Source organism: Salvia miltiorrhiza, chromosome 3 (genome assembly GCF_028751815.1).
Source record: "Salvia miltiorrhiza cultivar Shanhuang (shh) chromosome 3, IMPLAD_Smil_shh, whole genome shotgun sequence".
NCBI lineage: Eukaryota > Viridiplantae > Streptophyta > Magnoliopsida > Lamiales > Lamiaceae > Salvia > Salvia miltiorrhiza.
Genome location: NC_080389.1, coordinates 5432971 through 5446916, shown reverse-complemented (window position 1 = coordinate 5446916; position 13946 = coordinate 5432971). Strand labels below are relative to the sequence as shown.

Here is a 13946-nt window from a genome sequence, read left to right as displayed (position 1 = left end):
TTCTCACTATATTTATGCTTCTCAATTGAACCTTTGCCTATATATATATATATATATATATATATATATATATATATATATATATATATATAGGGGTGGGCTAGGATGAAAACACTCTTAAGTGTATAAATTATGGATGAAATCCATCCATCCACCACTCTTAAATCAACGGACCAGATCGTGAGTTTACTAGATTGATGATTCTTAAGGTTTATACTTGTGATTCGTAGTGATAAATACAATAAGGGTATAATTGTCACAGCACAAATTTGGCCTTCCGTTTATCATTGTCTTTTCTGATTCTGTCGCCGATTGATATGGTAAGATTTTATTTCAATATCTTAAATGATTTCTGATGGAATTGAGAAGATCGGATCTTTTAAATTAGGGGAAGATAAAATTGGTATACATTTACTCTAGTGTATTATGAATTTGCAATTATGTCATTGATATTATCAAAGTTCTCTCTCTCCCTTCAAAACTAGGTCTGCGAAATTACAAAACATTCACTCTTGCATTCACAGCGCTCTTCCATTAACGGCGCTCATCTATTCAAGGCGCATAGTGAACGTGACGAACCGAGGGTTTTTGTGTGTCGTCATGGCGAAGACGAAGGGTGGTTCGGGAGGTTCGTAACTGCGGATTCTTTATGCTTAAAATTCTTTAAGATTGATGTGAAGAATTTGATTATTATGTGAAGAATCAGTTAGATATATGAAAGTTCCACTTTTAGTTATTCGATTCTGGGGTTTCTTATGTGTGTGTCGAATTTGGGTTTTTTTAGATTTGGGGGTATAGGTTTATATTGATGTAGGATTTATTTTTGCCATTGTGGTTGCGAATTGTTTTGGGGAGTTGTCGTGTGGAGAAAGACAGATTGGTTGGTTGCGATTGGTTACGATTTTTTTTGGCATGTGTCGTTTTTTCCATGTTGGGTGCGATTGGTTACGAATTTTTTTAGGATGTGTCGTTTTTTCCATGTTGGGTTGCGATTATGTTACAAATAGTTCTGGGATTTGGCTTGGGGAGAAGGTCTTAATTTTTTATGAAATGTCTATCGTTGTTAGTTCCTAGCACGTGCAAAATCTAATTTTAAATCGATAATGGCAGGAAACTTGAAGTCAAAGGGTAAAGAAAAACAAGGAGACCAACCAAATGAAGGTATCATTTATGTTACGAATTTTATCAAATAGAATTTGTTACGAATTTTTTAAATACTGTTACGAATCTTTAAATTTTTCATACTTAATAGTTTTTCTTTGAATGTTGAACAGCGAACTTAAAAGGAAAGTTCATGAGATGTATGTGTTTTTTGGCTGACAATATATGTGTTTTTTTGGCTGACAATTGCTAGGAGATGTATGTATTTTTTGGCTCACATTTTGTGAATGTGAGTATTTATTAAGCATGATCATATATTTGCATGTCAAATTGTCTGAAATATGAGGTGGTATTCGGTTACGAATTTGAAATATGTTCATGTGAATTGATCTGTTGGTTGCTTATATTACGTTTTTCTAACATTGGATGACGAATCATTTGCACAAGTTCACGAATTTGTAAGTTTATAATTTGATTTGCAGGGATTTTCTGAATTTTACGAATTATTTTTTTGAACTGCAATATGAATTTGGATTGTAGGTTTCTAATCTTACGATTTTGTAAGTTTGTAGTACGAACCTCTTTTTAGTTTACGATTTTAAATATTATGGAGTACGAATTCAAATGAATAATGAGTAAGTTTTAAATTTGTGGCATGAATAAAAAGATAAGAAAGGTTGCATGAATGATTTTAGTTGTTGAAACTAATCCCTTTTCGAGTTGGTTTAGGATATGGTGGATCATGTGGGAATGAATTGCAGAAGCAAGGGACTGCTTAAGAAAACAAATTATAATTTGTCCCCTTTTATGGAGAGAAGTGTGAGTACGACCAAACGTCTCAATAAGAAAGAGAAGGCTTTGGCCCTATTTGGGATGTACAACCAGAAAGAGGACAAGTAAAAAAACTTTTTCAATTTGTTTGTATAAAATTTATTTCGAATGTACATTATGTATAATGCACGTTTTTTTATTATTAATTACAGTGTCAAAGTGATGTTCCAGTATGATAATACAATTCTGCAACGAATGCACATGGCAACACTCTGCAGGGATAATGTTGTAGGTCCTGAAGTCATTACCGCGTGGGTGATATGCTTGAATATGAATGAGGAGTTCAGGTCGGATGCATCGCCAGCACGATTCTTTGCCTCAGTTGAAATTTGCGTAAGACACGTACCAGCTTTATTTTATACGTTAATTGAACTTGTATCTATGATCATATTATATTGAAATATATGTTGTTGGGCTATGTGTTTGTAGTCGGAGTCTATTGTTCAACCGCCAAGTACTTGGACATACAATAGACGTCGGGATATATTTTTTAGGCTTCTATCTAATGAACTATCAGGGCTTCAACAGATGGCTATTTCAGGCATAGATTTGGTTTGTTTTTTATGCTATGCACTGGTATCACATATTGAAATCATAATAATTATATTATTAAAGTGTTCTATTTCAAAATTTGCTGCAGTTCTGCTTCCCTGTGTATAGAATAATAGATTTTTTCATGGTATGCGTCGACATAAGAAAAGAGAAGGCGTATGTTTTAGACAGTCGGAATGAGACCCAAGTACAGTGCCGAGATGAAAAATATTTGTCAACGGTGAACGACGTGGTAAAAACAATTTCGTTTGTTTGTTTTGTGACTTCATTTTTATATGGTATATTGTTTAATGTTTATGTTGTTTTCTAATGCTTATTAATTACACAGAAACAAATGCTTGGAGACTACATGGGACATTTAGGTCATGTGCACAAGAGCAACGTTGTGAAGCGATAAAAAATGTTGATACCACATATCAAATGGGGGGATTCAAAGAACATAAATGACTCTGGCGTATACATGATGCGACACATGGAGGCGTTTATGGGTGAGAATCCATCTTTATGGAGTTGTGGATTAGCGCCGAAGCTAAAGAAGAAACTAAACCTCTTACGTGCGAGGTACTGTGCAGTGCTTCTTGGATGGGAGAAAAATATTGCCAAAGATGCGGTTGCGGTTGGAGCTAATGCGTACTATGACGAGGTCTTCAATAACCCCGCATTAGACATTGATGCTACTTTGCTAGGATGATGAATTCAAGAAATATATGGATCTTGTTATGATGACGCATATCTACTTGCAGAGATAGACTTTATTTTTCTTTATTGGCGAGTTGGATAATATTACGAGCATTTCGTAATTGTTGGTTTCTGGATATTTGTTGGAAGTTTTGTTAAGTATCTTGCATAACTGTCTTGGTTTTATACTGAATAAACATGGTTGTTTTAATTATTGGTATGTGATTGGTTGGGGGGGCTTGCATACTTATAATTCGTAATAGGTGGAACTCTAAAAATAGAATTCTAAATAAATGTATGTGAAAAATTCACCTATGTATTAATAATATTATGATTGAAGGGTGTGTTCGAAAAGTCAGCCAACAAGTCACAGTTTTAATAAATTATCTCTGAACACTTATCTTGGTGCATGTGAAGGCACAATTTATAGCTTACAAATAATCTGACAAATGTTACGATTTTTTAAATATTTTTGTTGAATAAGTATGCAAACTTTAAGGAATAAATTTTTTCAGAACTCAATTAGTATAGGACGAAGCACTACTAATGAGAACAACACAAATACATAAAAATTATAATTCATAGTTTAAACAAAAAATACTATAGAAATATAAGCAATGACTAAATAAAAGACTATATAAATGCACAAACTACATGCGGGCATACGAATTGTTAAGCAAATTCATAATTAATCTCACAAGTGTTACGAATTTTTTCAATCCTGTTTCGAACTTTTTCAATCCTGTTACGAATTTAGCTGAATGTGTAGTGTATGTCAAATAGAATTTGTTACGATTTTTCTCAATACTGTTACGAATCTTTGTTGAATTAGTATGTCAACTTTAAGGAATAAATTTTTTGAGAACTCAATGAGTATAGGACTATAGATCGAAGCACTACAAAAAAGAATAACACAAATACATAAAAATTATAATTCATAGTTTTAAAAAAAAATACTATAGAAATATAAGCAATGACTAAATAAAATACTATAGAAATGCACAAACTACACGCGGACGTACGAATTGTTAAGCAAATTCATAATTAATCTCACAAGTGTTACGAATTTTTAAATTTTTCTGTATGAATAAATATTTTTAAATAAGAGTAATACAAATACTAAAGATCGTAATTAAAAGTTAAAAAAAAAAAAATTAAACCCACTATAGAATTTAGCTGAATGTGTAGTGTGTATCAAATAGAATTTGTTACGAATTTTTTAAATACTGTTACGAATCTTTGTTGAATTAGTATGTTAACTGTAAGGAATAAATTTTTTGAGAATTCAATGAGTATATGACTATATATCGAAGCACTACAAATAAGAACAACACAAATACATAAAAATTATAATTCATAGTTTTTTAAAAAAATACTATAGAAATATAAGCAATGACTAAATAAAATACTATAGAAATGCACAAACTACACGCGGACGTATGAATTGTTAAGCAAATTCATAATTAATCTCACAAGTGTTACGAAGTTTTCAATTTTTTGGTATAAATAAATATTTTTAAATAAGAATAATACAAATACTAAAGATCGTAATTAATAGTTTTTAAAAAAAATCAAACCCACTATAGAATCTATCTGAATGTGTAGTGTGTATAAAATAGATCGTATTACGAATTTTTTCAATACTGTTACGAATCTTTGTTGAATTAGTATGTCAACTTTAAGGAATAAAATTTTTGAGAACTCAATGAGTATAGGACTATAGATCGAAGCACTACAAATAAGAACAACACAAATACATAAAAAATTTTGTTGATGATACGAATTGTAGACATGTTTAATGATTAATCATTAAATGGAAAGAGAAAGAGATTTGATCACAAATACATATCTTGTTACCGAAAATATAGATTAGGTAAATTACTAGGTTGTCCTCTAATGAATTTTCGGTTGTTATTTAATATATAATTAAGCTAATTTCAAGCCATTAGATCAATCAAGATCTAATGGTCAAGATTCATCCATATTTTATACACGTAAGAGTGTTTTTATTCTAGCCCTCCTCTATATATATATCTATCTATATATATATATATATAGGGATTAAACCCCTAAAGTCGCCACCTTCTTAATCAACATGGGCTTCGGCCCCTAAAATATTAGTTCCAAACTAAAATAAGAGTTTTGGGCTCAATTAGATGTAAAATAATTAAGTCCAAGCCCAATCTCTAATTCTCTTCCAAAAGCATACGAACTTCATCAAATTCATGTCATTCTCGAACTTCTTCCATCCATGAGCTTCCAACCATAATTCATGCAATTCCTGCGCCAAAAACACCAACAACTTGGGTAATATAAAAATTTAATCCATGTCAAACAACACGAATATAAATAACTAAAACACACCCATCAATAATAAAGAAATAGTTTTACAAAATAAAATCATCCATAAGAGATCCAATATTATAATATAGTTGCAGCATTTAAATAACCGTGTCAGATATTAAAAGTCTCATATATATTCGAGTTTATTATATTTTTAAAATACATATTTTTTTTTCTAAAGTTTAGTAAGATACATAATTGAAGTGATGATCTCTTTGGAGAATTGCAGATGGAAATCAAACTAGATCCGGAAATTTTTTGGCCCGGCCCAATTTTAAATTAGGCTTGACAGTCTGGCCCACCATATACGTGCCTCATTTTTTTTTTTTTCATGTTCATTTTATTTACTTATGATTGTTTTGTATCTTGTGAGATCTAAGGTTGGGCCGAGCTGTAGACTTTCTTTGAAATGCTCTTACATGTCACTATTGAGCTTATTGAAAGCTGCCCTCTATGTCATACCATACAATTGATTGAATGAGCATGGATGGCAAGGCCACAGATTTGGATCGGATCCTGCTTGATTTAATTAGATTTAAATTCGAATTTTTTAATTTAGGTCTTGATTTAATTCAGATTTATTAGATCTAAAAAAATAAGATTTAAGTTCATATTCATAAGATCTACAAAGTCTCGGGTCCAAACTCGGATCCATATCTTTTTCTCTTTTAAAATAAATTTTAAATTAACTAAAACCCAAAATAAACCATAATGATTGCCTATAGTTTCAGCAATTATTCAAAATAAGTAATTACTCCCTTCGTCCACTAATTCATGACCTAAGGAAGGAAACACGAGTTTTAAGAAAAAATGTATTGTTTATTAGTTGAGTGGAGAAAGGGGCCCACAAAGTGTATTGTTTATTAGTTGAGTGGATAAAAAGTGTATTGTTTATTAAGACCTACCAATTAAAAATGTATAAATAGTTACTAAAAATGGGTAGGACATGAATTGGTGGACGACCCAAAAAGGAAAATAGGACATGAATTAGTGGATGGAGCGAGTACATCATAATTCATAAAAAAAAGCATTTCAAAAATCTAAAATAAACTAGAACACAATAATCCAAGTATCAAATAACATATTTGTAGTATACTAAAACTTTAACAACATATCAACATAGCCGATTTTTATAATCTTCAAAGACATCTTCAATGTTAATGATACTTTCAACATCATTAACACATGAAAGGGACAAACAACGTAACAATAAATTGAATATTATTATGGTTAGATAAAATAAAAAATAATATATATATGGGTCCATGGGTCGGATTTGGACTGAATCTGAATCTTGAACCTCTTACTCCAGATCCAGATCCAAATTCAAAAATTCAAAGAACACTCCAGATCCGGTTCAGATTAGGGATGGCAACGGGTCGAATCTGGACCGGATCTTATCGATACCAGATCCAGATCCATTTTTATCTATCAGATCCAGATCCACGGATTTAAAAATTTTGGATCCAGATCCAAATCCGTCAGATCCACGGGTCCGCGGGTCCAGATCCATGGATCTATTGTTTTTAAATTAAATTCAATTTTTTTTTCTTCACAAATCAACAAGCTCATAATCTAACAATAATCAAATTCCATTCCTAAATGGCTGACCAAATCATTAATCTCCACCTTCTCACAAGCTCATAATCTAACAATAAATTTCGAACTAAATTAGCCCAAATCAGAACATAAATTTCGAAACTAAATCAATCCAAATCAGAATTAAAATTTCAGTCATAAACATTGACAAAGTCAAAATCTAACCTAAGACAAAATTTCAATTTCAGAATCAAATCAAAATGAACATTTTTTTTATTTCTAACCCTTGATTCAGATCATCCCGTGGTAGACATTGATATGGCTGAACGACGACGGCGGTGGAGACTGGCGGCGACCGGACGGTGGTATATGGAGGGTAGTAGCACGCAGAGTCGCAGGCGGCGACCGTAGATGGAGATGTGCAGCCCGCAACACGCAGAGTTGCACACAGAGTCGCAGATGGCGGCCGAACTGGAGTGCTCCGAGAAGGTGGCCGGCGAGCTAGAGTGTTCCGAGAAGGTGGCGGCAGGCTAAAAAAGAGAAAGAGGGGCGGCGGGCGAACAGCGAACTGGAAGAGGATGGGCGTCAGGGCGTGTGCTGCAGCTGCTGCTGTCACCGCCTTCGCCGGCGGTGGGCGAACGAACTGGAGAGGGAGACCGAAGATGGGAGTGAGGCGGCGATCGGCTAACTGGAGAGGCCGAGAGGGAGATGGAAGTGATTGAGGCGGCGGGTGAGTGAGGGAGGGAGATCAGGAACCGTGAAAGGGGAAATTAGAATTAGAAACTAGGGTTTGGAAAGTTATTCTAAATTTTCTATTATTTTAAATTTTTAATATATCTAATATTATTAATAAAATAAATATAAAAAATAAATAATATATTTTAAATAAAATCGGATCCATGGGTCGGATCTGGGTCGGATCCGGATCTCAAATTTCAAGATCCAGATCCAGATCCGTTTTAAAAAATGAGATCCAGATCCAGATCCGCGGATCCAAAAAATTGAGATCCAGATCCGTAAAATTGGATCTGGATCCACGGATCTGGACCGGGTCCAGGATCCACTGCCATCCCTAGTTCAGATCCATCAGGTCCAATTTTTAAAAGGTCCAAATTCAAAAAGAAGATCTGAATCTACGGATCTGGACCGAATTCGAGATCCACTGCCATTCCTAAATGAGTGTTGTTATTTGATCACATTATGGTAAATTATAAACTAATTAAATAGGAATTTCGATTTATTTAAAACTTTTGGTTCAAAAATAAAAAGAATTGTCAATGAGGCCTTGCTCTAGTGACAAAGTTGAGGTATCCAAAAACTCTTATTTGTGAGAGGTCTTGGGTTCATTCCCGCCTGCGTGCGGTGATGTTTTCCCACTTTAGGTGGTGTTGTACTATATCAAAATGGTCGATTTCATATATGGACTCATTATTATATTAGAGAAAGTACTCGTAGATTAATTATGTGAGCTAATTGTTAAAATAAGACCGTAAGTTTTTGTGTTTTTCAAAAAGAGGACTATATGTTTCGGAATTTGAAAATGAAGACTATATGCTATGAAATTTAAAAATGAGGATTACATTTACACTCCTATTTAACACATCAAATGATGACTAAATAGGAGTGTAAATGTAAACAATGGAAGCTATAGTCCTCATTTTCAAATTCCGGTCGTAACATATAAACATTGAAAGTTACGATACTATTTTAACAATTAATTCCTACTTATGTTGAATTTATTTAAGGCCTTGCAACGTCACTTCCTTTGCCCGGGATGCTCATAAAATAAATGTATAAATTATTTAAGATATGAACCTAAACAAACTCTATATATTTTTTAATTGTTTGATTTTGATGATTGTGGAATTTTTCTTCTTCTTCTTTCGGCTTGTTGTGAGACTCTCCTGGACGATTGGATTGATCATCGTTGCTTGCAATTTCAATTTTCCTCAATGACCTTTTTTTGTTATCTCGCACTTAAGTAGGTTGTAATTCTATAGTCGAATTTTTCTTTACGTTGTAATTTGTAATTAGAAATTTTAAAAATAAATTTATATTTGGATAGAGTACATCCATCTAGCTATATAAACTTGTTCATCGTGGTGAAATGATGAGGCTAGCATGGTTTAGCCACTCAAACACAATTAAGAAGTGATTTTACTCAGTCAAGGTGTTTGATAGGTGCAGATTTTTGTTGGTTTATGATTTTCCTTAACAACACAATGATAACCATGATACATAATCACAACTAAATGTACCATTTACAAACACACAACCACCAAGGGGAAAAAGGAAGAAAATCTAGCTAGAAACTTTCCAAATTGACACCAACAATAATGAAGAGAATTGCTCTACCTCATGGATTGATATTCACGATCCTTATTTTGGAGATTAAGTCTGAATTCTTGATCTTTGCTGCAATGCTTTTGGTTGTCACCATCTTTAACTCCTTCAAACAAATAAACGACACAATCTCTTTTGGGAGGGTATCCAGATTTGGACAATCATGGATTTCCAATTTCTTGAGCCAATACATTGCATCTTTTCCACATTGAACATTTCTCAGATTCCATAACTCCTCGATGCACAGGACTACGAGACGAGGGAAGCTGCCGTGCAGGTTCACCATTTGTTGACCAGTGTATGCGTTCCGCAATTTGAGGTGTTCTAGTCTGGGTAGCATCCCTAGTAGTGGAATGGGGTCTTCATCAAGACAGCTATTAATCAACGTCAATGATTCAATATTTGGAGGGAGATTATTTGGTAACCTTGCAAGGAGTCCATCCAATTTGAGTGTTTTGAGACTGTGTAGAATAGCAAGCTCATCCAAACAAGGCATGCTTCTGAAACGATACCCTCTTAAGATTAGATGATCAAGTTTCTTCAACTTAGCTAATGATGCAAAGAGCTTGCTTACATCTGAATTTCCATCCAATCCTTCTATGCCCAATTTCTTAATAGAAGTAGGCATATTTAAGCTAGAGAGCTCATATGTCCAATTATCAACCTAGACGTAGGTTAAGGTCTCCAGATGCTGTAGCGCTTCTATCTTCAAAGGATTCCGGCAAATCATATCAGACAGGTAGAGGTGGTGAAGGATACACAATTCCCATATAACATCTGGCACCTCCACCATAAAGTTGTGAGCTATGTCAAGAACCTCAAGCTTTTTCAACCACCCCAACGAGTCTGGGAGCTCTTGTATGTAATTGTTTCTCAATCCCAAGTATCGTAATTCAGTCAATCTGCCAATACTTTCTGGTAAATTCTTTAGCCCAAAATCTTCCAAGTCAAGTATCTTAAGTTTTTCAAAGCTCTTCCAATAAGACGGACTAGCGTCCAAGTAGCCACCTCCATGGAAGAAGAGAGAAACAAGATGTTTATCTTGATCCGTGGAGTAGTTGAACTTTTCTCTGCTACAAATGATAACACGATGATAACGAGGACTCTCAGAGGGTCGATTATTTCCATTGTTCGTTAGGATCTCAAAACATAGTTTCTCCTCTGCTTTTTGAATGGATAACATGTGTAGTAGAGCATTCATTTGATACTCCGTGCTCTTGTCCTTGACTTCAATAACAGATTCATTGATTAAACCATCTAAATATGATTCATAGTCATATCTTGAAACCACTCCTATTGCAACCCAAATGTGTATCAACTTTTCTTTCCTCAAAGTTGTATTTTCCTTAAAGAAGGCCATAGACAAGAAACATGACTCCATTTTGGGATCCAATTTATGATAAAATGGTTCCAACAACTTCAATGTTGAACTAAAATCAACTGATTCAAGAAGCTGTTCCCATTCACTTCCTCCTGAGAGTTTCTTTTCTGCTAACTGCTTTCCCACCTCTTTTATACCTAATGGCAGACCGCCGCATTTCCTCAACATTTGTTTTCCCATAGGCTCCAAGTCCATTGGGAATTTGTGCTCACCCACCAATTTATTGCCATGATTTATTGTTTTCAAAAACAATTGCCAGCCCTTTTTAGAATCCAAAGGTTTCATTTTATGAACATCTCCTACGCCTACATGTATGTCGACATGTGTTGTGTGACTTGTGATCAGCAATCTACTTCCATTTTCTGCTTACATAAGAACAATGCAAAAAAGGAACAGTCAGAATTAGATTACCAGATTCATTGATGATGTATTTTTTTAAGGGATTATGGCAAAAAAATACATGAACTTTGAAAAAAGTTGCAATTTTCACATGAACTTTCAATTAAGCCTCAAAATACATGAATTTATATTTTTGTTGCAATTTTCACCTAAGTTTGACTTTCAACGAAATTAGAGTTTAATGACAGTCGGAAATTCACCTGATGCTGATCTAACTTCTAATAATGACGAGTATTTAGAAGCTCGGAGGTCTAACAAGACAAAAATTAACATATTTGACTTAATTTCGATTGTCAATTAAGCTCTAATTTCGTTGAAAGTCAAACTTATGTGAAAATTACAACAAAAATATAAATTCATGTATTTTGGGGCTTAATTGAAAGTTGAGGTGAAAATTGCAACTTTTTTCAAAATTCATGTATTTTTTGGCCATAATCCCTTTTTTTAAATAAAAAACAAAAAACAAAAAACAAAACCATTGGACTCTAATAATTAATAGTAATCTCTAGAATTTAATTTGAAACTTCAAAATTTAATTACAAAAACTTAAAATCTAGAAAGATGATCATACATACCTCGTTGGGGAAGAGCATACAAGAAAGTCGTCAAGTGCATTTGTTTGGGCACGTCGTCGAGAACTATAAGATACGTTCCTTGCAGGCGTTGGCAAAGCATATCTCTGAGACTTGGGTTGTCCATATTCTCCAATAACGAAGATTCAAGGAGATACCAAGGATCTACCTGTTGTATTAGTTTGATAAATAGCTCTTTAAGAGTGAAGTGAGTAACATTAGATACCCAAAGACGACGATGCTTGAATCGCTCAACGACGGTTGGATGGTTGTATATCTCTCTTGCAAGAGTTGTCTTTCCAATACCACACATCCCTTTGATGAGAACAGTCTTTGCATATCCTTCCCCATCAATAATGCTTCTGCGAAGCAGCATTTCCACATCTTCGTCCAAACCCACCACGTAATTGTCATCTTCTTCGTCATCATCCTTTTTCAATGATCTCATGTTGGGCTCCATCTCCGCTCCATCATCTCCTAATTTAAGCATGCGCTTTTTGATCTCTCCAATCCAACTATGGATGGAAGCATAGTATAAAGAAAAGGTTTCGCCTTTTTTGAAAATGTCGAGGGCATGCTCAGCCACATCGACAAGGTCGCATACTAAAAAATTTAGGGTTCTCCCCTCTTCCAATCTCTTATCCCTCACTATATTCACAATCTCTCTCATCTCTTTAATTACCCTTAGCATATCCTTATTTATATAGTACATTTTCCTGCCCTCTCGATAAGTAATGTCCAGCTTCTGTATCAACGATAAGAGGAGGGCTTCCGACGTGTTTCTGCTTGAACCAAACTGCTGTCCTAACAGCATTTGTAGCTAGGAAATAACAAATTCCAACAAATTGATAAATTATTAGTATATAAAAAATGATTTTGGGTTGAACAGAATTTAGACATGTTATATGAGAAATGATGATAATGAGTCTAAGAATACATATATTAAGGGGTGAGCATCGGTTCGGTTTGGTGCAAAACCGAACCAAAAATCTAAAACTGAAAAAACCGAACCGATGGTTAAAATTGGAACCGAACCACACCAATTGGGGGTGCCAAACCGAACCGAAACCGATAAAATGCAAAGTTTTTTTTTTCTTTTTTTTTTTGAAAAAACCAATTAAAACCTATAAAATAATGTAAAAATATAAATATATAATTTTCGGAAAAACCAATTAATATATTATAAAATATAAATATATAAACCAATTAAAAATTAGAAAATTAACTATATATTATAAAATATAAATATATAATAAAATATTAATATTTATTGGTTCGGTTCGGTTTAAAACCGAACCAAAAACCAAAACCGAACCGAAACTTATCGGTTTTTAATTTTCGGAACCGAACCGAAAACCAACCATTGGAATCGGGATCGAACCGCACTGAAACGATTCGATTCGGTTCGGTTTTACATTTCGGTTCGATTTCTGCTCACCCCTGATATATAACACAGAAATTAACATAAATGTTTATGTATGAGTATGGGGCTCAAAGATATGAGCATGATGAGCTGTATTTCATAATTTTAATTTTGAGTAAGAGAGGCTGAGGTCAGTAAGACTGTAATGCATTTATAGTGGCTTGTAATGAATAACAATCGACTTTATGATTTATAAATATTTTAGAGTGAAAATTTAAAATGCCCATTTCCTTATCTTTTTTTGTAAAAATGCCCTCTCTTATCATACAAAGCATTTCATGCCCTATTCTTTAAGTACCCCTTGATTTGATGGGTTTGCTTGGTTTTTTGTGAAAGTCTTACACATTTGACCGATTTGACAGCCATCGGTCATAAAAGTCAACGATTTGACAGCTATCGGTCAAGAGTATATGTGTCCGACCGGTGGCTAGATCATGTGTCCGGCCGGGCGGACACATGTTTTCACCGGCCGGACACTTGATTTTATCGGTCGGACACATGTCTGACCGATAAAATCATGTGTCCGACCGGCTAGATCATGTGTCCGGCCGGTGAAAACATGTGTCCGGCCGGGCGGACACATGATCTAGCCGGTCGGACACATGATTTTATCGGTCAGACATGTGTCCGACTGATAAAATCAAGTGTCCGGCCGGTGAAAACATGTGTCCGTCCGGCCGGACACATGATCTAGCCACCGGCCGGACACATATACTCTTGACCGATAGCTGTCAAATCGTTGACTTTTATGACCGATGTCTGTCAAATCGGTCAAATGTGTAAG

The 13946-nt window shown here is 34.3% G+C and overlaps 1 protein-coding gene across 1 annotated transcript; it reads right to left on the bottom strand.

Annotated features, from left to right (window-relative positions):
• Nucleotides 1–9232: 9232 nt before the first annotated feature.
• Nucleotides 9233–12620, bottom strand: LOC131017174 (probable disease resistance RPP8-like protein 2). The gene is made up of 2 exons (XM_057945907.1): nt 11743–12620; nt 9233–11130 (listed from the first exon to the last, which is right to left on the bottom strand). Exons 1-2 carry the CDS (start codon nt 12551–12553, stop codon nt 10052–10054), a joined length of 1890 nt encoding a protein of 629 aa, XP_057801890.1. The 5' UTR covers nt 12554–12620; the 3' UTR covers nt 9233–10051.
• Nucleotides 12621–13946: the final 1326 nt, after the last annotated feature.

Coding starts and splice junctions, on each gene's coding strand:
- LOC131017174 (XM_057945907.1), bottom strand. CDS start 12,553: ATGCTGTTAGGACAGCAGTTTGGTTCAAGCAGAAACACGTCGGAAGCC. Junction 11,131..11,742: donor GTATGCTCTTCCCCAACGAG/GTATGTATGATC, acceptor TTATGTAAGCAG/AAAATGGAAGTAGATTGCTG.